Below are 25,057 nucleotides of genomic sequence, written 5' to 3' on the forward strand. Positions count from 1 at the left end.
ATCCAAGTGAGTGGAAACATTAATCAGATATTTTGCAATGCCATCAGAAAGTCAAGCTGAGAAATTATACATTTATGTTGGGTCAATTCTCTCTTCTGGGACATTTAGTAGACAACTGTACAAAGTAACAAACATATTCTTTGGAGGATCAAGATTCAAATTCTACCAGAATTAGTTAGCACATAATTCCTAGGCATAACACCTAATTTCCCTTCAGTTTGGTCGTTAAAAAGACTGCAGCAGGGGCTTCCCTGGTGGTGCAGTGGTTGAGAGTCCACCTGCCGATGCAGGAGACACAGATTCGTGCCCCGGTCCAGAAAGATCCCACATGCCGCGGAGCGACTGGGCCCGTGAGCCATGGCCGTGGAGCCTGCGCGTCCGGAGCCTGTGCTCCGCAACGGGAGAGGCCACAACAGTGAGAGGCCCGTATACAGCAAAAAAAAAAAAAAAAAAAAAATGACAAGTTTAAAGAAACAAACAATGGGGGAAAAAAGAAACAAAACTCCATCTTTAAACAAACAACGGGGGGAAAAAAGAAAGAAAACTCCATCTAAGGCCCTCTCTTTATGCTGAAAAGGAAAGTAGTCAGGTAAAGGCAAGGTGTTGATGAAAGTGAAGGAAAAATACATAGCAGGTAAATGAACTTATCATGAGTTTTAACATGTGGGAGAGTTTCTGAAAAACATCTGCATCAGCTGTTATTAATAATGGCACTATGTAACCATACAAATTGCCAGATGACTAAACTTCCAATCTCACAGCAAGTATTCAAAAATGTAATAAACACTCCTATTATACTTTTATTGGACTTTTTTAATTTGAGAGGGAAGTAACAGTACTTAATAAGTACCATATATTCTCATTATGTACTCGAGATACATCGGAAAATTAAAATACGCCATACCATTGGACTGCCGCAATAAAGATATGTCATTCTCTTGCAGCACAGGGCAGAATACTACCCAAATTCAATACCATTCAATGATTCACTAGGAGGACTCACAGCACTATAGTCATCATATAGTCATCATCATAGCTATGATTACTCAAAAGGATAAAAAGCATAATCAGGAAAGGGAAAAAGTGCATGTATCTGTAGTTTGAATATAAACACACATGACTGCATCAGATGAAAATAGCTATTATGTGAAAATGGCCTTAAAAACCTTTGTTACTGAACAAATTTTTTCAGCTTGCTAGAATAATGGGGGGAAAAACACTCCAATATGAAAAACTAACTCTCCAACATGGTGTGTAAATGGAACTGTTCTACATCAGGCACTAATTTCTCATGGACTTCTATCATAAAATTTAATATCTATTCCTAGTAACAAAATACCACTGGCAACATTTATTTCCTTCCTGTTTCTCCTGCTCTATCAATTTCTCCTTAGTCACCTACCACTTCATTAGCTTCTGAAAGCCCTCCTTTCCTAGATTGTTCAGCTCCTTGCTACCCAAAGTGTAGTACCTGGACCAGCAGGTCAGCATCACCCAAGAGCTTGTGAGAAATGCAGAGTCTCAACCCCACCCCAAACAAGATCCCCAAGTGATTCACATGCACCTCAAAATTTGAAAAGCACTAGTTGCACAGATACCTGATAGTCTAAGTGGATGTTTTCTTATAGCAATGCTCTACTTCTCTTCCTTTTTCCTGTGACCTCTGTCACCAGTTAGTTACCTTTCCAAAGTTTGAAAAAAAGACTCACTTTTAAAATCAAGAGCTTCAACAGCTAGAAGGTACCCATCAATCAGCTGGTCTTCTCATTCTGTAGATTATAATGACTCCCCTAAATCACACAGCTAACGGCAGAAACTTGCTTCTGCATGCCCTGTCCCTACTCTAGACCCTTGTATTATTAGGCTGTCACTGCCTGCAATTTAATATCCAAAACACTGAAAAAGCATGGGTCAGTAGAGGGATTTTTTTTTTGGTTTCGCTTTGTTTTAATTTTTAAAAGGTTGGGGGAGGGGTTGCTAATTTCAAACCTAGGTCCAACAAATCGCTCTTCCTCACAAGACCACAGCTGCTTCATTTCAGACCAACTTACTTTCATACCAGGGCAAAACATAAGCTAATACATAGCAGAACTGCATAAATTCCATTATGCCAAAATTCTGCATACTGGTTCCCCCATGACCCAGGTGTTAACATTTACCATGGTGGACAATAAATTATTGAATAACGTCTTACATCTTTGAAAAATTAGTGAACGATAGGAAAACCAACAATTTGGGCTGATGGTCAGTAGTATGTTTCCCGGTGCCTCTCTCTCCAATTTCAAAGGCAGAAGCAGAGGAAGGCGCACTGCCCACTCCCAAGAAATTAAGAAACCACAAACCCTCATTTGTGCAATTTGTACATCATTAATTTCCTTTTCTAATAATTGATGTATTTTTAAATGACAGCGTAAGCTACAAGGCAAAAGGTTTCAAAGGGGAGTTCTTTTCCACTTTGGCTTCAAAGATGGATTTGATAGCAAGTCTGAACAATTTAAGGTTGCTGGATATCCCTGTTTATCTGAGAAAAAAAAAAAAGCTGAATCCTTTGGCTTGAATAAATAAAACACACCTACAAAAAATTTCTCTTTGCACACAGCAGTTGTGTTCCTAATAAGCTTATATATAATCACTTTTATACTTGCTCTTAAATATAAGTCTTACAGACACTGGAGCACCTTGATATCTAATGGAACTCTGATGAAATCTTTTGATAATATAGATATTTCTCCCATAACCATATGCTAAGCAATTTAAGGTTTCAGAGAATTCCACTTTTCAGCGTGACATGTGAGAAGCTCCACTGGCCCACTTCCCAGTGAAACTGAAAATTATTTTTTAAAACAACCATTTCAAGTCTCCGGAAATTGTCCTAAGAGCATACAACAAATAAAGAAACATTAAAAATCTAAAACTCAGTAAGAACAGTAAGAGTCTGTAGTATTTAAACTACAACTCACTCCTCTCCATACTCCTAGCTCAGCAAGATGGAAACTGCACTCCAGAGTAGTACAGCCAAGAACCCTCTCCCCACAGCTCCCAATCAGAGAACCACCTTCCCAGGAAGGGCAGGACATCAGCATTATTTGTCCTGCTCCCAACTATCTGTTGCTGACTACAGAAGAAACTGAAAATCTAAATAAACCTATAACAAGTAAAGAGATTGAATTAGTAATCAAAAAACTATCCACACACACAGAAAAAGACTAGGCTCAAATAAAAAGAAAAAAAGAAAAGACTAGGCTCAGATGGTAAATTCTACCAAATATTTTTCTTAATTAACATCAATTGTTCACTAACCTCTCCAAAAAATAAAAGAGGAGGGATCACTTCCCAACTCATTCTATGAAGCTAGTGTACATTGATACCAAAATTAGACAAATACAAGAAAAGGAAACTACAGACCAATATCTCTTACAAATATGTATGTAAAAATCCTCAACACAACACTAGCAAAGTGAATCAAGCAATATATTAAAGGAATTATACACCATGGCCAAGTGCAATTTACCCCAGGAATACAATGTTAGTTTAACACCCAAAATTAATTAAGGAAATATACCAAAGCAATAAAATAAAAATCAAAAACCACCTAATCATGTCAACAGAGTCAGAAAAAGCATTTGACAAACTCCAAAACTCTTCCATTGTAAATACACTTGATGGAAGAAATGTTCACATATTGAGGTATGGGGAAGTCATTCTGGCTTATATATGATTTAATGTAAACTTTATGCTAACTAGAACAGCCTGTCTCACAGCCTGTCAAACATGCATCGTACATCTGCTCAAACATGCATTGTACACCTGCTTTAACCATTAAAGAAAAGAGTGCATTTAAAAATCAAAATGGAGGGACTTCCCTGGTGGCGCAGTGGTTGAGAATCCACCTGCCAATGCAGAGGACACGGGTTCGATCCCTGGGCCGGGAAGATCCCACATGCCGCGGAACAACTAAGCCCCTGCGCCACAACTACCGAGCCTGCGCTCTAAAGCCCACGTGCCACAACTGCTGAAGCCCGTGTGCCTAGAGCCTGTCCCCCACAACAAGAGAAGCCACCACAATGAGAAACCCGCGCACCGCAACGAAGAGTAGCCCCCACTCACCACAACCTAGAGAAAGCCTGTGTGCAGCAACGAAGACCCAACGCAGCCAAAAATAAATAAATAAATAAATTTATTTTTTTTATTGGCATGTTTAGTAAAAAAAAAAGTGAGATGCCAAAAAAAACAAAACAAAAAACACAATCAAACAAAAAAACTCCAGGAAACTGGAGTCGATTGCAGGAACTGATTGGGAAAGGAAGATGCTAATAATATCACCTCAGCTCATCGAAACTGCTGTGGTCTGCAAGGTAAAGGGAGAAGGATAAGCAATAATCCTATTGCAAGAAGGAATTAGGGGGTATTAGTACATGCATCCTACTTCAGTCATAGGATGGGAACTGTTTTGACCATTTGCTCACAAGACCTGTTGAAGTGTCACAGGAGGAAAATGCTTGTGCACCACGTGACATTCCTGAAAGGAATCTCTAAAAATTCTTATCACCCTTTCTCAAAAATGTTCACAGGATCACACACACACATTGTTCTGGCAGTTTCGTTTTGCTTTGTTTTGAATGCAAGCATCCTTCATAAGAAACCTATCGCCCTATATCCCCCAAATTATATGACATCAGAGAATCAATCTGACTAAAAAATAAAACACTGAAAGGACATTCATGCACCCGATGTTTAATTCTAGACATACTTTCTTACCTGATGCCGAGTCAGGTGGGTCCTGCCCCACCTTTCTTCGAACTCTCCTTCCACCGATTTCCCTTTAAGAACGTCTGCCAGGATTCCAGGGCTGGAACGACGAGCAAGAACGGACGGTGCAGGAAAAAGCAACCCTTAATTCTCCCTCTCGTTCTCCTGATCCAACTTGTTTCACGTCCCAGGCAAAGACAGCGCCTCACCACCTGGCACCACCAGCGCCACAGAGCTGGAGCGATCCCACCAAGTAGCTCCCCTGCATCCCCTCTCTGTCACCCTCAGAGACAAGCAGGAAAAACGGCATCAATCCCGTGGCAGATATCAGGCAGGAAAGAACAGCGGTAAGACCTGCTGCTCACAAAGAGGAGGAAATGATGAAGGAGGCAGTGAGTGGGATGTAGCAGAAAAAGGACAGCAGCGGCGGAAGGGACACCTACCCACTCAAGCCTAACTCCAAGCCATCTCCGCCCTGTTGTCATAGCACTTTACAACGAACGCTACTGCGCAACTCCTCTGAGCCCCGATGCCTTCTGGGGGTTGTAGTCCTGGGTGTCAGGAGAGAGGAAGGCGGAGGATTTTTTTCTGAGTGATGTTTGGAATCAGATTTCTACTGGGCGGAGCTAGAATGAACTACTGCCCGGTCTTCATTAGCAGAGAGAGAGAGAGAATTAATTCGACTCCCCTTTTCTGTTCTTGTACAGTTCCTTGGACGCGGGTTCTGAGGAAGACCCACCTCCCGCCCCCCGGCGGGGACGCAAGCCACGCCCCTCCCACTCCTTCCTCCGTTCCCGCCGCTCGTGGGTGGGGCTTTCCTAGGAGGCGGGGCTAGGGCGGCGCGGGGCGGGGCGTCTGGGTTGGTCTCTGGGGCGGAGCATCCGAGGCCCGAGCCACCCAGCGACCTCTTCTCTTGACCCAAAGGTGCAGGAGGCCCCGTCCATGGACCAAGCGGCCATGGCGAGGGTGAGCGCGGTAGCAAGCGCCAGCGTGTGCGCCCTGGTGGCTGGGGTGCTGCTGATCCAGTACATTGTTACCTTGAAGAGGAAGGAATATGAACTGTGCGTGGGACACCCGGAACGTGCTGTTCTATAACAACAGCGCTGGAAAAACACTACCTGATTGCTTTCCCTTGGTTTTCTTCTTGATTTTGTAGACCAACTTCTTTCTGCAACACAATTACATTTTCTTTGTTTGTAAATCACAGCTTCCAAAGACTATATCCTCCTTCTTGACTGGATTTGGATGTCTTATAAGATATCATACAGGTCATTTATTGGCCCAGGTAACTTCCATCGTTATCGAGCGCAAGTTTGTGTGCCCGACACACAGTGAGGCCAAACAAACGCAAATGTTGGAGCTTGGAGCAGAGAAAGATTTATCGCAGGGCCATGCCAGGAGAACTGTTTGCTCATGCTCAAAAAAAAAAAAAAAAAAAACCCTGAACTCTCTGAAGGGTTTCACCAAAGCATTTTTAAAGGCAAGGTGAGGGAGGGGCGTCCCAGGGTATGTGATCAGCTACTGCACAACTCTCTGATTGGTTGATGTTGAGGTAACTGGGTGGTTAATTTAACATTATCAATCCTTAGGTGCCAGAAGATCTGGGGGCTGGGGCTCATGATCATCAAGTAGTTAATTTCTTCCACTTGTGGTTTTTACCAAATGAAAAACTCAGGAAATATGCATGAGATACTATTATCTGGGTACTTCCAACAGGAGCTATAGCAGAGTATATGGGGGAGGGGTCTATCCTGGAAGGCCCCCACAGGGTCCTGATCTGTTACACATGAATGGCTGAATCATACATTCATGCAACAATTTTAATTGGCTTCATTCTTAGAGGAAGAGGTCATTTCCAAGTTCCAGAACATATATCAGCATAATTTCACATGTCTGTGCATAGCTTCTGTGTTTGTGTTTTCTTGAATAAATTTGAAAGAGCTCTTCACTTTGGGTTATTAACAACTGAATATTTTGGCAAGCATTTCCCTTATGCAGTTATTTTTAATTCCTCTGCAGCTTCTTCCATTATTTCAAGGCTGAAAAAATTATATATCAGATACAGTTTCAAAGCACAACCTAGTTAAGCACCTTACACTTTTGCATCCTGGCTCCATGACCTACTAGTTCTGTTTCCTTGGGCATGTCAGTTAACTCTCGGGCCTCATTATCTGTAAAATAAGGATAGTACACATGGGTATTACGTACAGCACTTATTACGATTTTAAAAATTAAATCAACTCCTATTAAGGGCTTAGCTCAATGACCGCATAAAAAGTACACAGTGTATAATTAGCTTTTCTTTTCCATAACCCAAACCTTATCTGAATACAGTATACTACACTGACTATACATAGCATGGATCACATGTTCTGGAAAATTGGAGAATTTCTGTGGAAGCCTTGCTTTCTTCCAAAACTAGATGAATCCTACTAACATGTAACGAGCAGCTCCTGTACGCCTAGACACTGGGGGAATACGAAAATTACTTGCACAGGTTTCCCGGCCTTCAGGGACGAAGATCTCGAGGGGAGGCGTCCGACCCGGAGAGGGGCCCAGCCACGCGCAGAACTGGCTCAGGGTCCCGACAGAGCGTCCTCAGCACCGAGACTCCTGGCCGCCGCCAGGGAGCGCGCTCCGGCCTCCGGCACCAGCCGACCTGACTTGCAGGACCCGGCGCTCCGATCAACAACTTGAGGCCGCGCTGGCCTTTGGGCGGCACGGTGCAGGCGGCCGCGGAGGGGACACCCGGCTCGGCCCGGCGGGACGCGGATCGGCAGCGGGAGGGGGCGCTGCGGGGCTAGGCGTGCGCAGCGCAGAGGAAGTACCGTCTTCGCCGCGCCGGCCGCCTCAGCCGCGCCGCACGGGGCCGCTTCAGCCGCGCCGCGCGGGGCCGCGATGTCGTCCCGACCCGGGTGCGACGACGCGGGGGCAGGGGGCGCACGGCGGCCGCGGGAGCCTCCGGAGCAAGAGCTGCAGCGCCGCCGGGAACAGAGGCGGCGGCGACACGACGCGCAGCAGCTGCAGCAGCTCAAGCACCTGGAGTCCTTGTGAGTCCGTCACGCCCGCCCCCGACTAATGCGAGGAATGGGGTCGGGGCCCGCGGTCGCGCGGCGGAGCCCGCCCGGCGTTGGAGACCTGCGAGTGGGCAGGTGGGCCCGTCCCCAGCGAGCCGGGTGCGGGTTTTGATCCCGGGCTGCGGGACGCTGGACTCTCAGCCTTTGGAGGAAGAGGGGTGAGGCTCCATCCCCAGGCTCGTCCCGGGCGCGCGAGGCGGCGGCGGGCGGGCGCTTCTCCGCCGGAAACGACGGTTTTATTCCTCGTGCGGCGACGTCGGTGTCGGTCAGGATTTGAGTACAGGAGAAGTGCGGCTGCGCCCTTGGGTCCTTTCCCATTTCTCAGTTCAAGGGGCTCGCTCTGAACTGGGTAAAATCCCCATTCTTTTCATCTAGTGCTGTTAGCTAGGGAGGAAAAAGCCCAGTCCCGTAACGTGAGTGCGCGGTGAGGAAGGGAAGAAAAAACGTGGGGTGAGGGCCTGGTACCTGACTCTTCGGGAGGAGCTGTCAGGTAGAAGAGAGCGTGGACTTCTCTCTCGTCCCCAGGATTTTTTTTTACCAGGGTTAAGGGTGGAAGCTACAAAGAGGCCAGTTCCAGCTCAACAAGAAGAATTAGACCAGAGTCATAGATTCTTGCTGGTCAGCGTGGCCTGACCTAGGAGGCACTGTACTCCCCCAGCTACCCGGGAGAGAGTCCAGATAACCCCTGGGAGAAGGGTTGGTTGTAAAGGAGATTTAAACATCAGGTGGAAGGTTGGATTAATGACCCTTGCGGTTCTTTTCTGTGTTTCTGTCGTTCTGTAATCAGCTTTAGAAGTCTGACTTTACTAAGTTTGGTGTTCACTGAGTTATCTGAATTATTTGTTTTAGGCGCTTCCCATTACCTACCTTCTCATGATTGCTGAGACAGCATGAAAAGTCCTTAAAGGGTTAATCCTTCATTATTAACCGCTGGGAGCTTTGGCACAAAATGCATACTTCCTCGTAGCCTGGCCTGCTCTTTTCAGCGTGGCTCTTGAGCTGAATTTCATTTCAGTGGGCAGTGGTTGTGGATTGCTGGCATCCACGGTCCTGGCCCCTTCAGGGCACTCTGGGAGGCTCTTTGTTGCCTGTGCAAGGCCGATGTTGAACAGTGTTCCCTAGGATAAGTTCCGGCAGGGCTCAGCCGCCCTACCCCACCCCCTAGCCCTCAGTATCCTAACTGTAGGATGCCACATAGTTGTTAATACTCTACATTTATTTTGTAGCTCAGAGCGCACTCACAGACATCCTTTTATAACCTCCTTTTGCACATGAGAAAATGCAGGTTCAGCAGTTAAGTAACCTAATAAAGCACACACGGAACTGTAAACTAACAAAACTAAAGAGAAACCGGGGTGTCTGATTCTCAGACCAGTGGGATTTTTCAGTTCAGAGATTTTAAAAGTTCTGGGCTGTTGACATATTTATAGTTTGGCTAGTTCAGAGGCTTCTTTCCTTTTAAATGGAAGTCTGTATTTCCAGAATAATACTTTAACGTAGTTTAAACATTAAATAGTATGAAAAGTCTAATTTCAAAAAATAGTGGTTTGTATCTCTACTCACACTCCCTGTACCTTTCCCTCCAACCAAGGCTTCAATGGGGAAACTTAATTTTTTCTCTGGGATTTAACTATTTCTGAATTATATGCTTTTACTGCTTTTTTTCGATTGAATAGTAAATGTTACCTATTAAGCTCATGTTATAGTAGATGAGGGTTTAGTTCTCTTTCCCTTCCTTTCTTGTCTCCAGCCTTGTATCCCCTCTCAGGATTTCTGTGTGGCTTCTAACCTTTTTTTATTTCTTTAATTGTCATTTTAAGAGAGTCTGGGAAAGGAAGACAGGTAAGTAAGTTGGTCAACCAGGCATGTTAAGTTCCACTGTGGTTTTTTACAAGTGGAATTCAAATCCTTTTGCCACCTGGTATGCCCTCTTTAGTTACCCTCACACTCCTCTGGTCATTTTCTTACACCTGACCTTAATTTTTCTTACTCTTACCATACCTGCCAGGCCCCCAAAGGCATCTGAGTCTTCCACACATGCTCCTGTCCATTTTCCAGCTCTGTCACTCAAGTGCTCCTGGGCTACTGGGCATAACAGAACGGACATTTTGAGTATATGTGGAGTTTCATCTCTGCCTTCCAGCCCCCATAGGGCCAGGCTACAGGAACAACTGGGATGGAGTATGCTTACGTGAAGGACTCTTCCAAAAGAAATCCTACCCCAACACTCAAATACACAAAGAGTATTATTAAGTACTTGGCAAAATAAAGATTTTTTTGTCCCATGCCTATTTAGGAGATAATCTCTTATCAAAATTTATCTTAATTTAGTCTTCATACTGCCCAGGGCAACCTGTCACAATCTGAATGATATAATGGCAAGGATTTACAGATGGCACAAAATAATGGGCCTCCACTAACTTTCTTTAATTTTGAGGATTTATTACAAAGATAATGCACACTTCTCAGCTGTCACAGCACAGAAGCCAAGCTACTCAGTAAACACACTCCGATTCTCATTTCCAAATCTGTTATTTTCAATAGTTAAATATTACCTTAATCTTTGAGAAATATCTTTTTAACATGCTACCTAAACTAATGAATTGTTTAGCCCTAGGAAAAAAATCAACCACATTCCTTTACACTTGTGGAAACAGTTCTAAAATGGACTTTTTTAGGGAAGTCCATTGCTAATAATAAGAGATTTCAAAATGTGCAGTTCCAGGGGCTTCCCTGGTGGCGCAGTGGTTGAGAACCCGCCTGCCAATACAGGGGACACGGGTTCGAGCCCTGGTCTGGGAAGATCCCACATGCTGCGGAGCAACTGGGCCCGTGAGCCACAACTACTGAGCCTACGCGTCTGGAGCCTGTGCTCCACAACAAGATAGGCCGCAACAGTGAGAGGCCCGTGCACCGCGATGAAGAGTGGCCCCCACTTGCCGCAACTAGAGAAAGCCCTTGCACAGAAACAAAGACCCAACACAGCCAAAATATAAAAATAAATTTAAAAATAAAAAAGAAATGTTCAGTTCCGTCACATTTTTTTTCTATCTAGGCAAAAACATTTACATATTTTTGAGGAATATAGATAGTTTGACCATGTTATTTATACAACTCCTATGGCAAAAATAAATTATTGTCGGATTACTGGATATTTACATAGACTTTACCACCTCCCTTCCAAACTCCCTTAAGTCCCAATGCCTAAGACATAGCATTAATGTTTCTAATGAAGGGCTGCTGATGGACCGTATCACCTGCCCAATTTATGCAAATTTCCATTATTCCTCCTAAAAGAGGCCTAGGCCTATGACATGCGACAGCTTTCCATTGGAAAATATTTTAAGAATTTGCTTTGGAAATACCATACCTAAAAAGCTTTGTACTGTATCTAAAAAGCTAATTCTACTTATACCCAGTTGTTTATTGTGTAATCTTCAGGGAGTAAATCTTAGAAAGGCCCTGGATTAGTGACAGTGAGGGTGAGGATGGACACTAGACGCCTCCATCATAATCCTTATTTGGAAGAGTGCAGAGATGTTTGCAAGTCCAGGTTGGTACCTGCTATAAATTGGAGGTTTCCACAACCCCCTCCTCTAGTTTGGTTAATTTGCTAGAGCAGCTCATAGAACTCAGGAAAATGTTTTACTAACTGGATTACTGGTTTATTATAAAAGGTTATAACTCAGGAACAGCCAGATGGAAGAGATACATAGGGTAAGGTATGTGAGAAGCTCTGTAGAGTTTCCATGCCCTCTCCAGGTATGCCGCGCCTTCACGTGTTCACCAACCCTGAAGCTGTCTTAATGCCATCCTTTTGGGTGTTTATAGAGGTTTCATTATAGGGGCTTGATTGATTCATCATTGGCCATTAGTGATTAATTCAACCTTCCTGGAGGTGGGGCTGAAAGTTCCAGTCCTCTAATCACATGGTGATTTGCTGAGCCTCAGAGGAGGTAGGGATAGATTTGCTGAACCCTGATCTACCACCTCTGCACCTCTGATATACCTCACTGCACCCCACAGGCCTGCAAGTCTTATAACTGCCCAGCCACAAGACCAAAGAAAGAGCCTGGAGATAGCAACAGAGACACTGAAGGTTTCTTGGATAGGGGATCTTATAAGACTGAAGCAAAGTCCTGGAGCAGCACCCCACTGTGTACAGCAGACAGCAGTCAGGACACAGACAGCAGTCTTTGCTTGGGGGGTGGGGAGGTTTACCAGTTACAGTGGGGATTGACATCAGGTTGGCTCATCAGTTACCAGGGAAACCAGCAGAGAGGTGTGTCCCTCACAGCCCCTCAGGTTATCAGCTGTCACAGGGCAGAGGTTTTCACTTTGATAAACTATCCTAATGGAGCTGTTAGCTGGGGCGGGGCAAGCACAGAGGCAGTTATTGAATAAGTTCTGTGATTAAGAGGGAAGGTCAGTCATGCAGGAAGGTGTAGGTGAAGCGCAGGGACTGATCAAATAGGGGATATAAAGAGAGCCAAAGAACAGCCATCTTAGGTGACATGATCCTATACCAGCTCACCTGCATGGGGAAAAGGCAGTGATCCCTGGAGCTAGATGTTGAAGAGTCGCATGGCCTAGAAAGGTAGTAAACCCGGCTGGGGATGATGTCTGTAGAAAGTCCACTGCCAGGTCTATGCCCACCTCCTCTTAGGAGCAGCTGGTAAATCCCCGTAAAGCTGCAGATCTGTAAAAAGATGTGAGGGTTGGCGAGGCCTCTCTCTTGGGTCCCGATCTTGGCCTTTATGATGCTAGTGCCTAATCTTGAGCTGCCTCATGAGGCTACTAAGAGCACTAACTTTTCTTCAACAGAAGAGGCAGAAGCCAGCATTGTGGAGTGCCTTTCACATGTTTGCTGTGAACTATTTACCCATGAGGAAATTGAGGCTCTGGGGGTTTAAGTAACTTGCACAAGGTAGACAGCAGTGAGAGTGGATCACAATTCAAAGTAAAATTTTTTTACCTGCAAAGCCCATTCACACTGATTTAGAACTGGAAAACATTCTGGCTGGGATATGGGGTTCTCTGCTCCAAAAAAACAAAACATCTCCTTTATCAAGACAGTTCTAAAGCATGTCTAAAGAGAAAAATGATACAATTTGTTAACGAGTTTGATGTCCTTAATTCAAGGGAAAACAATCCATGGACTGAGAAGTACAGCACTTCACATGCAGTGGAACACTCTTCCCAGGGATTTTGGACAAGAGCGGGTTTTATGGGGCCTCAGGTGAGGCAATTTGGAAATAGGGCACGATTGGCTAGAGGGTCAGGGATTTCCTTATCAGACTAGCACGTCGTCTTATCTAGGGTCAGATAAGCTAAATTAAACTGAGGTGGAGGATCGTGACTGGGGTATTCCAGATTTCCTTGACAGTGAGGCATTTCCCATTAGTTCAGGCTGACTTCGGTTTAGATTTGTGACATGAGCTGGGTCACTGGGGAGGCTTCCACTCTGGGGGTCCCAAGCTACAAAGTACCTTTGTCAAGAATTACATGGGTGTTTCTGAGAGGAGTTTCAACTTTATGGCTTTTCTAGATTTCATTTAGGAGTACCCTTATCCCCTTAGTTCTCCCTTCTGGTACTTAGCACTAAGCCTGGCATGATTATTGTTGACTGGTTACTTCTGCAAGGAGTAAGTTTTTAAGTTGAACCTTCAATATCGCCTGAAAATTAAGTTTAGTTTCTCCTAATATACCTGTTCTTTTTTGGTAGGTGGAAATAGCAAGTTGGTTAGAGCAAGAGTGAGGATTTAATTACTGAAACAATTAGAGAAATAACATTGAAATTTTAAAACAAAAATGCAGCCTGTATAACTCTATAGCAGAAATGAGCTCCTATTAGCATATTTTGGGCCTTTTTTCTTTTTTTCCTACGTCCCAAGTAACCTTTGGTTTATCTCTCAGACCTTTATTAGCCTGGGCTTATACCAACATAGGTGTAAGGAAGATGACATTAATTTCATTTTTCTTTTGTAACTAAAAAACATTGAGGCAGTGTATTTGCATGTAAATAAATATAAGTGAAAAATAAAGCTCCCTCCCTCAGGTATCCTATATATATATAATCTCCCTTTTCCCATACCCACAAATAGAACCATACCAAGCACACTGTCCTATACACTACTGCTTTCTTTCTTTTAACTTAAACAATTTTTGACTAGTTTGGGGATAATTAGTATCTATTTGACTATTAGATAAATGATTAACCATTTTAGAATTTATTATTTTCACTGTACAAAATTCAAAAAATTAATCATCTCTGAACTCACCTTCTGTGTGTAGCAACTTTGGGAATCCCCCATTTCCAAGTTATTGGAGCCAAGATACAGTTTTAAACCAGCCACAGCATCCTGATGCCCTCTCTCAGTAAAATTTCGTTATAGAGGCATTGAAAAGACCTCAGATGTTCAGTTGTTCTGCCTCTTTTTCCAACTACTTTCTTTTGGCTGCATCATGTGACATGAGGGATCTTAGTTCCCAAACCAGCGATTGAACCCGTGCCCCTGCATTGGGAGGACAGAGTCTTAACCACTGGACCACCAGGGAAGTCCCTCCAACTACTTTTCTTTAAGAAGGGGGTTGTGTCAATTAGGCACTCATTTAAAAGCCAGACACCCATGCTATGTGCTGCATAGCCTGGAATGTGTCAGTACTTGAAACTGAACGTAATTACACCTGAAAGTAATACAGTGTTATATGTCAATTATATCTCAATTTTTAAATTTTAAAACTGATTTGTTTAAAATGAACCCTAGCATTGGATGCTGCTTTTCTAGATTTGGCATCCATCAGCCTTTTCCAGAAGTTCCAGCGGAGTGATGAGAAGTGGAAATGAGTTGGGAGCACAGGCATGATTTGTGTCCTCAGGACCCTGGGGGTCTGAGAGCTCTCTCTGTTGGTGGAAGGGGAAGTACATTTGCACACTATCAGTCACCTGCCTCTCTAGCGGTAGTTCTTCATTGAGTGCCAGCCTGTCGTCCAGGCACCAAGCAGGAGTCCTGCATCCCTGAGTCCCAGGAGGTCAGTAGGGACATAAAGGGCAGTCAGAGAGCTGCGCAGCAGATGGCAGCCCAGCAGCCCACTCTGCAAACAGGATAGGCCAGTGGGGAGGATCTTGAATCCGGAGCTTTTGGGGCTGGGGGAGGGGGAGGGGGAAGGCGAGGTGGGAGGGGGAGCCTCTGGGACAGATCACCCTCCCCTCCTTCCCCTACAACAGGCCCTTCCCTCAGGCTTTGCTCCCTCCCCTCTGCACAGCCCCCACCCTTGTCAGAACAGATCACTCACACACCCCCACCCCCATGAGCCTCTCAGTGTTATGGAAGCTGGAAGTTATGGTAGGTAAATCAACCAACAACTGTAATGACAGGCTGGAACCATAATTCGTTCAAGGCTCTTGTTACCTCACATTTTCCCTGCAATCTCTTGCTTTCCCTTCTTCCAAAAATAAAATCATTGTCCTAAGACACCAAGTTAGTTATTATTTTGGTGAATTTAAGTGCTATATCCCAGCAGGATATGGTATAGCATCAGTTTATTTATATAAGACCTCTGACTGCTAGGCATATTTTATTAACTATGTTAATTATAATATGGTTTTAAGTTCTTACTAAAAATATCCTTTTTATTTTGGTCTGCAGTTGCCTTTTGCTGATTGAGATGTGTTACATTCCTATGAACATGGCTCATGACTGGTGTTTTCTTCCTTTCTAGTTATGAAAAACCTCCTCCTGGACTTATCAAGGTCAGTGTGAAGTTTGTACTTTTGGTTTTTCTCTGAGACAGATTTGACTCAGTGCTCAGACTCAGTCACTTACGAAAAACAGCTGCATAAGGTTTGAACCTCCTTTTATGATAGTTCTGTGTCTTCCCTGCAGATGGCAGTCGGTTCATGCACTTTGGGCTTTGTCACAGCCTGTGCCTTTGCAGAAATTTAATCAGCCTTGTGTCTGTCCCCTAAGAAACCACTGCAGGCCCCCCGAGTGTTCCTCAGCGCTCACTCCCATTCTTTCTGTCTCACTTGTGACTGCATCTCCTCAAAGCTCTCCTGCCCCATGTTCCTTCTCTGACCCCCCCGCCCCCGGTGCTGATTTCTTGAATGTCATCAGCTCAGAGAACACTGGACTCTGAGGAGACGTGAAGCTCATCCAGTCCAGCCCTACCTGTTGCAGGAGTCCCTCCTCCAGCACCCTGGCCACAGTGTCAGTGTCTTTCTGCAGGAGCGAGACTTAGAGGACTTAAGGCCAAAGTAACCTTTTCTTTTTGGTAACTTTCAACTTAAAAAAAAGATTTTTAGAAAACATTCTTCCATTATAAATTTAATATTCGTGGAAACTTGAAAAAATTATAAGGTAAGGGCTTCCCTGGTGGCGCAATGGTTGAGAGTCCACCTGCCGATGCAGGGGACACGGGTTCGTGCCCCAGTCCGGGAAGACCTCACATGCTGCGGAGAGGCTGGGCCCGTGAGCCATGGCCGCTGAGCCTGCGCATCCGGAGCCTGTGCTCCACAACGGGAGGGGCCACAACAGTGAGGCCCACGTACCGCAAAAAAAAAAAAAAAAAAAAAAAAATCGTAAGGTAAAAAAACAGCACCTTAATTATATAGTGCAGTTATTTGGTAATGAAAATGCATCTCACTAATACGGCATGTGTGAGATTATAAAACATGACAGTGGCCTTCAAGGTCTAATAATCTATTTTACTCTTGACACATTGTTCTTATTATTCCAGGAAACCTTACTTGTTTAACTCTATATTCTGCCTCATTCCACAAAGCTTTTAAGTTAGCAGAAAACCTTTTGTGATCTTAGAATCTAATTTTTGTGATCTAGAATCAATTTGGAGCTCACAGATCAATCCTATGTAAACACTAGTAACTCTTCTCTAAGAACAGCTACTTTGTTTTCATGGTATAGCTAGCTCTTCTAGTATAGTTACTTCCGTTTTTTCTGTCAGTTATGATTTGTCTTTCTTTCTAGCTCTTCAGAGGGTAACTTATGATGACATTGGGATCTCCAGCCCATGAGAAAGCCAGGCAGGGCTGTGTTCTCAGACAGGTGGGAGAGAGTTCCAGTGCTTTTTTTGCCGCACAGCTTACACACTGTTTCTTTTTCAGGAAGATGAGACTAAGCCAGAAGACTGTATACCAGATGTCCCAGGCAATGAACATGCCAGGGAATTTCTGGCCCACGCACCAACCAAAGGACTTTGGATGCCACTGGGGAAAGAAGTCAAAGTCATGCAGTGTGAGTGTGGAAGGGTTTCAAGTAACACCCTCAATACATGCAAGTTATAGACCACTGTTTACAAACAAGTTCACTTCTTTTAATTCATTCTCACCACAGCCCTGCTAAAGTCAGGGCATGATCTCTGTGCTATAGATGAGGAAGCCGCCTTGCATATGTTATTAAGTGTTCTGTGGTAAGAGGCAGTGCAGTGCCTAGACTCCAGGGCTTCTGGCTGTAAGGAAAATGGTCTTCCACAGGGCCGTAGCTACCTGCGGAGTATACGCTTCAGTAATATTCCTGTAACAGGATATTCCATGTAGAAATGCCATGGGGGACAAGGGATGCATTGGAGGGTGGTCCCTTGGGTCTTACCTCAGTCAGTCATCCTCATCAGAGGTGTTGAGGTTTTATCCAGGTAACCTGAGAGGAGCTCTGGGCCACAGAGGATGGGTCTGGAACAGGTAGAGCTCTGTGTGCACACCCTTCACCGCACCAGAGCAGCAGCATCTTCATCCAGCGTAAGACGGCATTTGAAGAAAGGATACGGCTGCCTTTAAAGACATTTTTTTGTACAAAGATTCTTCACGCACATAATTAATATATCGGTTCTCAGCCCCTTTCCTTCATTCCCCTCACCTAAAAGGCGACCACCTCAACCTCTTTTAGGAAGGTTGTTTTGAAGTTTATCCCTATGTATCTATAAAGGTTTTGGGGGGGTTTTTAATTAATTAATTAATTTGGCTGTGTTGGGTCTTCGTTGCTGCACACGGGCTTTCTTTAGTTGCGGCGAGCGGGGGCTACTCTTGATTGCAGTGCGCGGGCCTCTCACTGCAGTGGCCTCTTTTGTTGCAGAGCATGGGCTGTAGGCACGCGGGCTCAGTAGTTGTGGCTCACGGGCTCCAGAGCGCAGGCTCAGTAGTTGTGGCACACAGGCTTAGTTGCTCCGTGGCACGTGGGATCTTCCCAGACCTGGGCCCGAACCCATGTCCCGTGCATTGGCAGGCGGATTCTTAACCACTGCGCCACCAGGGAAGTCCCTATCCCTGTGTATCTAGATAACAGGATTACATTCCTGCCCCTTGATTTTTCAGGTTTCTTCATTATCTGTTGACTTCTTCCTATAGAAGACAAGAATTCAGCTCTTTTTTTCTTCCTCCATCCCATCTCATACACATACCCTTCATATATCTCATTGTCCCAGTAATAGTTATATCATAAATTTAGTTAAGTAAACCCTTTGTGTTTATTATTTTCAGAGTTGAATCCCATATTAAACTGATTACATTTCTTTCTTTTTTCTTTTTTTCTTTTTTTTTTAAATTATGGTTAAAAACCGCTCCTCTCTGTGATAGGGTAGTTAGTTGTGCTTCACTTACCATTTTACAGTTCTTTTCTTTTTTTTTTTTGCGGTATGCGGGCCCCTCACTGTTGTGGCCTCTCCCGTTGCGGAGCACAGGCTCCGGACGCGCAGGCTCAGTGGCCATGGCTCACGGGCCCAGCCGCTCCGTGGCATGTGGGATCTTCCCGGACCGGGGTCCGAACCCGTGTACCCTGCATCAGCAGGCAGACTCTCAACCACTGCGCCACCAGGGAAGCCCCAGTTCTTTTCATTGACTTGCAAATTAAAAGTGTTTAGTCTGGACCAGAACCAGTTTTACATGAAGTTAATGAAGCTTAACCTTTAGGTTCCCTTGTACCTTCCAAAGGTCTTTGGAGTCCCACCAGTGTAGTCATATGGTTCTTTCTTTCTATAAAAATTTGCCTAAAGAGCCCTTCCTCTCCTTAATTTATATAAGCGTCAGACTCCACAAAACTTGGATCCATCCCAGATGGAAAAACACATGCACACATAACCCCGTATTCATTGATTTCCATGATCCTAGTGTTATCTACAGCAGAGCTTCTCAAACTTAGGGTGGGCTTGAGATTCTGTATTTCTGACAAGCTCCCAGGTGATGCTAATCTTGCTGGTCTGTACCGTTGACCACACTTTGAGTAACAAGGATCACCTTTCCTTTAACAAAGAGTTTTGATCACAGATGGTATGGATCCTTCTTGATACCCACACATCAATCCGTGGCATTTAAAATCCCCCCCTTTTTATCATAAAGACAGACATGTGTTTGAAGCGGTCTGCATTTGCATTAAGAGTGCATTCCCTGAGAAAACCGAAATTCAAAAAGAGTCATGTACCAAAATGTTCATCGCAGCTCTATTTACAATAGCCCGGAGATGGAAACAACCTAAGTGCCCATCATCGGATGAATGGATAAAGAAGATGTGGCACATATATACAATGGAATATTACTCAGCCATAAAAAGAAATGAAATTGAGCTATTTGTAATGAGGTGGATAGACCTAGAGTCTGTCATACACAGTGAAGTAAGTCAGAAAGAAAAAGACAAATACCGTATGGTAACACATATATATGGAATTTAAGAAAAAAAAATGTCATGAAGAACCTAGGGGTAAGGCAGGAATAAAGACGCAGACCTCCTAGAGAACGGACTTGAGGTTATGGGGAGGGGGAAGGGTGAGCTGTGACGGGGCGAGAGAGAGTCATGGACATATACACACTAACAAACGTAGTAAGGTAGATAGCTAGTGGGAAGCAGCCGCATGGCACAGGGATATTGGCTCGGTGCTTTGTGACAGCCTGGAGGGGTGGGATAGGGAGGGTGGGAGGGAGGGAGATGCAAGAGGGAGGAGATATGGGAACATATGTATATGTATAACTGATTCACTTTGTTATAAAGCAGAAACTAACACACCATTGTAAAGTAATTATACCCCAATAAAGATGTTAAAAAAAAAGAGTGCATTCCTTCTTCCCCAGGTGGAAATAGTGGGGAGATAAGGACAGGGGCAGGTCAGAGAATCCCTAAACTTCATTTTTTCCCAATGGTTTCCTACTACCAACTCTCAAATAAAAATATAAAGGGGAAAACATTATTTCCCTGTCACTACATATTTTCAGTAGCTACCAGCGTGGAGCAAATTGGGCTGATCTTACCTATAATCCCTCTTCCTGCTTCCTGACCTCCTTGGTTGGAGTTGCTTGATGCCTGTATAGTTTACTAGGTCTGCTGTAACAAAGTACCACAAACTGTATGACTTAAACGAGAAATTTATTGTCTCACAGTTCCGGAGGCTAAAAGTCCAAAGTCAGGGTGTCCTCCTGAGGGCTGTGAGGGAAGGATGTATTCCAGGCCTCTCTAAAAACCCTGTCTCCCAGTAAGGTCACATTCTGAGGTACTAGGGGTTAGGACAATTCAATACAGTGGGGAAGCAGACGGGATGACACAATTCAACCTGTAACACAGTTAAAAAACAAAAAAATCACACTTTGCTTTTTGCATGGGATTGTTTAGTAAGTACTTGGTTCATTTCTAAACCTCTACGATTAAAGGATACTTGAGGAAGTAATTAGTTTCCCTCTCTTTTCTGGGATCTTACATGGCTCATCCATTAATTATATTTGCTTTTAAAATTGGAATCTAATGCAGAATATCTTTAATATGATCTACTGATACCTTTATCTTGATTGAGTAAAAATGCATTATCTTACAGAAATATATCCCTTTTTCTTTGTTTTCAGGTTGGCGTTGTAAACGGTATGGTCACCGAACGGGCGACAAAGAATGCCCTTTCTTTATCAAAGGCAACCAAAAGTTAGAACAGTTCAGAGTAGTAAGTAAAACCCCAGAGTGTCAATTTACGTTTACTGGAGATGATGAATGTTGGTGAATCAGGCAGTCACCAGTGAACTGGAGGTTCACATAAAATACATTCCGAAAGCCTTTAACCCAAAGTATCTGGTGTTAACTACATCTCTGTTAAATCGAATTTGTGTGAAAGATTAGTTCATTAACAAAAAAATGTGTATTAAAATGTTATTTGCTTTTGTCTTGGGAACAGTGCTTCTTTTTCTGAAGCAGGCATTTTTATCAATTCAGTTAGTTTTTTTTTTTTTTTTTTTTGGCATGCAGCTTGTGGGATCTTAGTTCCCTGACCAGGGATCAAACCTGGGCCCTCAGGAGTGAGAGCGCAGAGTCCTAACCACTGGACTGCCAGGGAATTCCCCAGTCAGTCTTTTTTTACTTATGTAAAAAACTCATATTTCATAAATAAAATCAGGGTTCTAGTTTCCCAGTCTTTGTCTAAAGTCTGTATATTTTTCTACCATAAACTGGAAGTATGTGTATAAACGATGTACCCTCTTTAGATGACAGTAAAATCAATCTATCATTTCATCACTTTAACAAAGTCACCTCCCAGGGTTAACTCACCATTCAGTAACTGTTTTGGTCAATTTAACTATGCTATTACTGGATATATTGGGATTATCAGCATATCAAACAGGGGTATATAAACATTCTCCAAGGATTTTAAGATATTTAAAATGCTGGGTTTTCATTTTACTAATTTACAGAAAATATTCTGGATAAATCACTGCTACCTGGAATGTCAACTTTTACAGTGCCTGTAATAGATAATTTAATGATAAATCTCAAAAACTGAAACATATTCATATTTTTAAAATTTAGGAACCTAAATTCTAAGAATTGATCTAAGGATATAACAACATCAGTATGCACAAATTATTATGAATGTATAAGGATAACTTTCAGAATTATTTATATGATTAGAAAATAGAAACTGAAGAAAAATAGGAAACAACTGCAGTGTCCAATATACAACATAAGTTACCACAACATATAAATCATGTAGCTTTTAAGAATTATGTTTTAAAAGAATATGTAATGTCATAGGAAGATAATCATGAAAGCATAAGTGAAAAAGAGAATAGGGTTGTATATATAACATGATTATAATCTTCTGTAAATTATGAATAATGACTGGAAGAACCACACTAAAATATTAACAGTGGATATCCCGGCTGGTAAAATAATAGATATTATTAACTTTATGTTTTCTTTGATATGTAAAAATTTTATAATAAACATACTTTTAAAGATAATTCACATGCCATAAAATTCATTCTGTGTATTCATATTTTTAAGTAATTTAAGTAGCTTTTAATTATACAAATATCATAAGAATAAATTTGCCTTATTTTAACAAAATGGAAACATTACAGTAAGGTTTTTCACAATTGATTTTTCAAGTCCAATCTTGCCTCTCTCCCCAGAGGGAATTTGTAGTAAGTAGCTTGAATATACTTCCAGACTTCTCTTTGGTCATATCCAGTATGTTTTTGTGTACCTATAAATGAATCATTCTTACGCATCATTTCCAAATCACCTGTTTTGCTTAATAATATCTCTTGATCATCTTTCCACATAGAACAAATAGAATTACCTCAAGATTTTTAACCTTGAGTGGTATTTAATAATGATTTTGCCATGGTTTATTTCCTTATAAAGGCTATGTAAATTATACCCTGTATTTGTATAACTGGAAAATCTTTTTTATAGCCTCCAGGAGTTTGAAATGATGGTAACCCTTAGGAAGGATTAGAACGTATTAAATATAAAATCATACCACACAGGAGGGGAAAAAATTAGTTTCAGTGAAAAAGGGATTTAATTTAACAGTCTATGAAGCCTAACCTAACCATAACCTTCTCTAACCCTCAAGGCACATGAAGATCCCATGTACGACATCATTCGAGAGAATAAAAGACATGAAAAGGATGTAAGGTGAGATTGTCCAGATGATAACAATATCCTCTTAAAGTTTGAAATTATATAGTTAGAACCTTTATAAATTAAAAATTTTTTGATTCCAGTATTAGAGGAGTGGTTTTAGTAAATATGGTACTTTAATTGCAAAATACTTGGAAGACAGGAATAGTCCCTGAAAAAGCCAGTGTGTGGGGAATGAGCAGGCCAGCCTGTTCTACTTGGGTTAACTTAAAGCAATGGGCTTGGCCCAGCCCACTCATGTCACTGATAGTTGACGTTGGCAACTGTAATTTATCTTCTCTAGATCTTCTTTAAAGATCTGAGCTTTTGTTAAAAATTCCTAGACAGGGTTAAAGACAGGGTGAAAAAACAAGAGGACTTTTTTTGGGGTTTGGGGGGTATTTTTTCAAATTGGTGATACTGAACTATAATTATATATAATTATTATATATAATATATATACATAACATATATTCTTCTTCAGATTCTCTTCCCTTACAGGTTATTACAAAATATTGAGTATAGTTCCCTGTGCTGAATTATAATTGTTGAGGAGGTAGATTACTTAGTATGAACTTGAACAGTGGGGGAATGATTTAGGAAAGTATCCATCTGTTAGAAGTTATAATAGTAAGGACTATGGAAACATACAGAAACATTTAGGACAGTGAAAAGAATACAAAATAGCTTGTACACTGGTTACAGTCATGTAAAATAGGCAGGGGTGTAGACAAGAATGGGGAAAACATGCAAAAATAAGTACTGTCTTTAATGAGGTGATGCTTTGTGACATTTTTCACCTCACTACTGTTCTTATATTTTTATCTAAAAGAATTTTTTAAGTTACATTGAATGTATTTCTTTGGTCAATCTTATGTGTTTAGGATACAACAGTTAAAACAGTTACTGGAGGATTCAACATCAGATGAAGATGGGAGCAGCTCCAGTTCCTCAGAATGTAAAGAGAAACACAAGAAAAAGAAGAAGAAAGAGAAGCATAAGAAAAAGAAGAAAGAAAAGAAAAAGAAGAAAAAACGAAAGCATAAGTCTTCCAAGTCAAATGAGAGTTCAGACTCAGAGTGACAAGAGCTTGACTTGTTCAACATTCTCTTCTCAGAAATCAAACACCGTGGCCAAAGAGCAGAGGAATGTGGAATCAGAGAGGAATAGGAGAGAGAGACACCAAGAGAGGAGGAGATTTGGTGTCACAGGTGTGAATTCTCACCTACCTTCCAGTAAAGATGTGACCCCCAGAAGAGTGAGTTGTATCTTGCCAGGTGCTAGCTCTGGACAGCGGCTGATTTCAGGCTGGAAAGCTTTTCTCATTGTTCTCCTCCCTGCTGATCACTGTGGGTCCTGATTCCTTAGAAATGCCTCTGGCAGGGTGGCCAGACTAAGGGAATCTCTGAGGAAGCTCTTCCAGGTGCTGCCACAGCTTCCACCCTCCATGGTGGGGCTACTTAATACCCCTAGATTTCAGGCTTGACTTTCCTCTGTTGTTGAGGATAATAAAAGCTCGTTATTTATTTTTTTAATGTATTTATTTTTTATTTCTTAATGCATGCATGTATGTGCTCCAGATTTAAAAGGTACCTAAGGTTTACTTATGAAAACTCATACTACTTCCTTTCTCCCCCAGCTTACCAGTTCCTTCTCCCAATGGCTACCAATTTTACCAGTTTCTTGTGAAGTCTTCCAGGAATATTGTATACATCACAGACAAGCAGAGGGCTTTTTTTTTTTAACACAAGTGCTATACACATTCATCTGCACGTTATTTTTTTTAACTTAACAGTATAAAACTTATTTTTTTATTTATTTTATTTATTTATTTTTGGCTGCATTGGGTCTTCGCTGCTGTGCGCAGGCTTTCTCTAGTTGCGGTGAGCAGGGGCTTTTCTTCGCGGGCTTCTCAGTGCAGTAGCTTCTCTTGTTGCGGAGCACGGACTCTAGGCACGCGGGCCTCAGCAGTTGTGGCACGCACCCGCGGGCTCAGTAGTTATGGCTTGCAGGCTCTAGAGCGCAGGCTCAGCAGTTGTGGCACACAGGCTTAGTTGCTCTGCGGCATGTGGGATCTCCCCAGACCAGGGCTGGAACCCGTGTCCCCTGCATTGGCAGGCAGATTCTTAACCACTGCGCCACCAGGGAAACCCTAAAACTGATTTTAATATTAAGTACATCCTGCGCTGCTGCATCAAAGGTACAGTGCGTTCATAATCACCTGAGACGATTTGTTGACTGTGGGAAGGGGTTCCTATAACAATAATGAAAAATCTTGTGTGGTTACATTGTATTTAACTTGCTTGGATCTTACTGCCTCAGTCCTAAGATTTTTCCAGAGTAATT

At 42.8% G+C, this 25,057-nt stretch overlaps 2 protein-coding genes across 8 annotated transcripts in view; one reads left to right on the plus strand and one right to left on the minus strand.

Moving 5' to 3' along the window:
- The window catches only part of BBS9 (Bardet-Biedl syndrome 9), a 432,087-nt gene extending 424,577 nt beyond the window's left edge, over positions 1–7,510 (minus strand). For 2 of the 5 annotated variants that reach the window (XM_049714454.1, XM_049714452.1), the window contains exons 1-4: positions 7,239–7,510; positions 6,841–6,920; positions 5,193–5,917; positions 4,759–4,849 (exon numbers count right to left, since the gene is read on the minus strand). The gene's annotated coding sequence lies outside the window, so the exon portion shown is untranslated. Of the gene's footprint in view, positions 1–4,758; positions 5,918–6,840; positions 6,921–7,238 lie in introns of all 5 variants that reach the window. The other 3 variants (XM_049714456.1, XM_049714455.1, XM_049714453.1) reach the window with 2 other exon arrangements.
- A 137-nt stretch (positions 7,511–7,647) lies between these two features.
- Positions 7,648–24,250, plus strand: RP9 (RP9 pre-mRNA splicing factor). Of its 3 annotated transcripts, none has more exons than XM_049714467.1 (6): positions 7,648–7,799; positions 15,549–15,579; positions 16,951–17,080; positions 20,662–20,753; positions 22,665–22,726; positions 23,596–24,250. In XM_049714467.1, the coding sequence occupies exons 1-6, from the start codon at positions 7,648–7,650 to the stop codon at positions 23,792–23,794; spliced, it is 666 nt and encodes a 221-aa protein (XP_049570424.1). In that variant the 3' UTR covers positions 23,795–24,250. The 3 variants fall into 3 exon arrangements, with proteins under 3 accessions (XP_049570424.1, XP_049570426.1, XP_049570425.1); XM_049714469.1 differs by having other exon boundaries at positions 7,660–7,799; positions 15,476–15,579; XM_049714468.1 differs by having other exon boundaries at positions 7,766–7,901.
- The last annotated feature ends 807 nt before the right edge of the window (positions 24,251–25,057 follow it).

The sequence above is a fragment of the Orcinus orca genome, chromosome 9 (genome assembly GCF_937001465.1).
Source record: "Orcinus orca chromosome 9, mOrcOrc1.1, whole genome shotgun sequence".
NCBI lineage: Eukaryota > Metazoa > Chordata > Mammalia > Artiodactyla > Delphinidae > Orcinus > Orcinus orca.

Coding starts and splice junctions, on each gene's coding strand:
- RP9 (XM_049714467.1), top strand. CDS start 7,648: ATGTCGTCCCGACCCGGGTGCGACGACGCGGGGGCAGGGGGCGCACGG. Junction 7,800..15,548: donor CTCAAGCACCTGGAGTCCTT/GTGAGTCCGTCA, acceptor CTTCCTTTCTAG/TTATGAAAAACCTCCTCCTG. Junction 22,727..23,595: donor AGACATGAAAAGGATGTAAG/GTGAGATTGTCC, acceptor TTATGTGTTTAG/GATACAACAGTTAAAACAGT.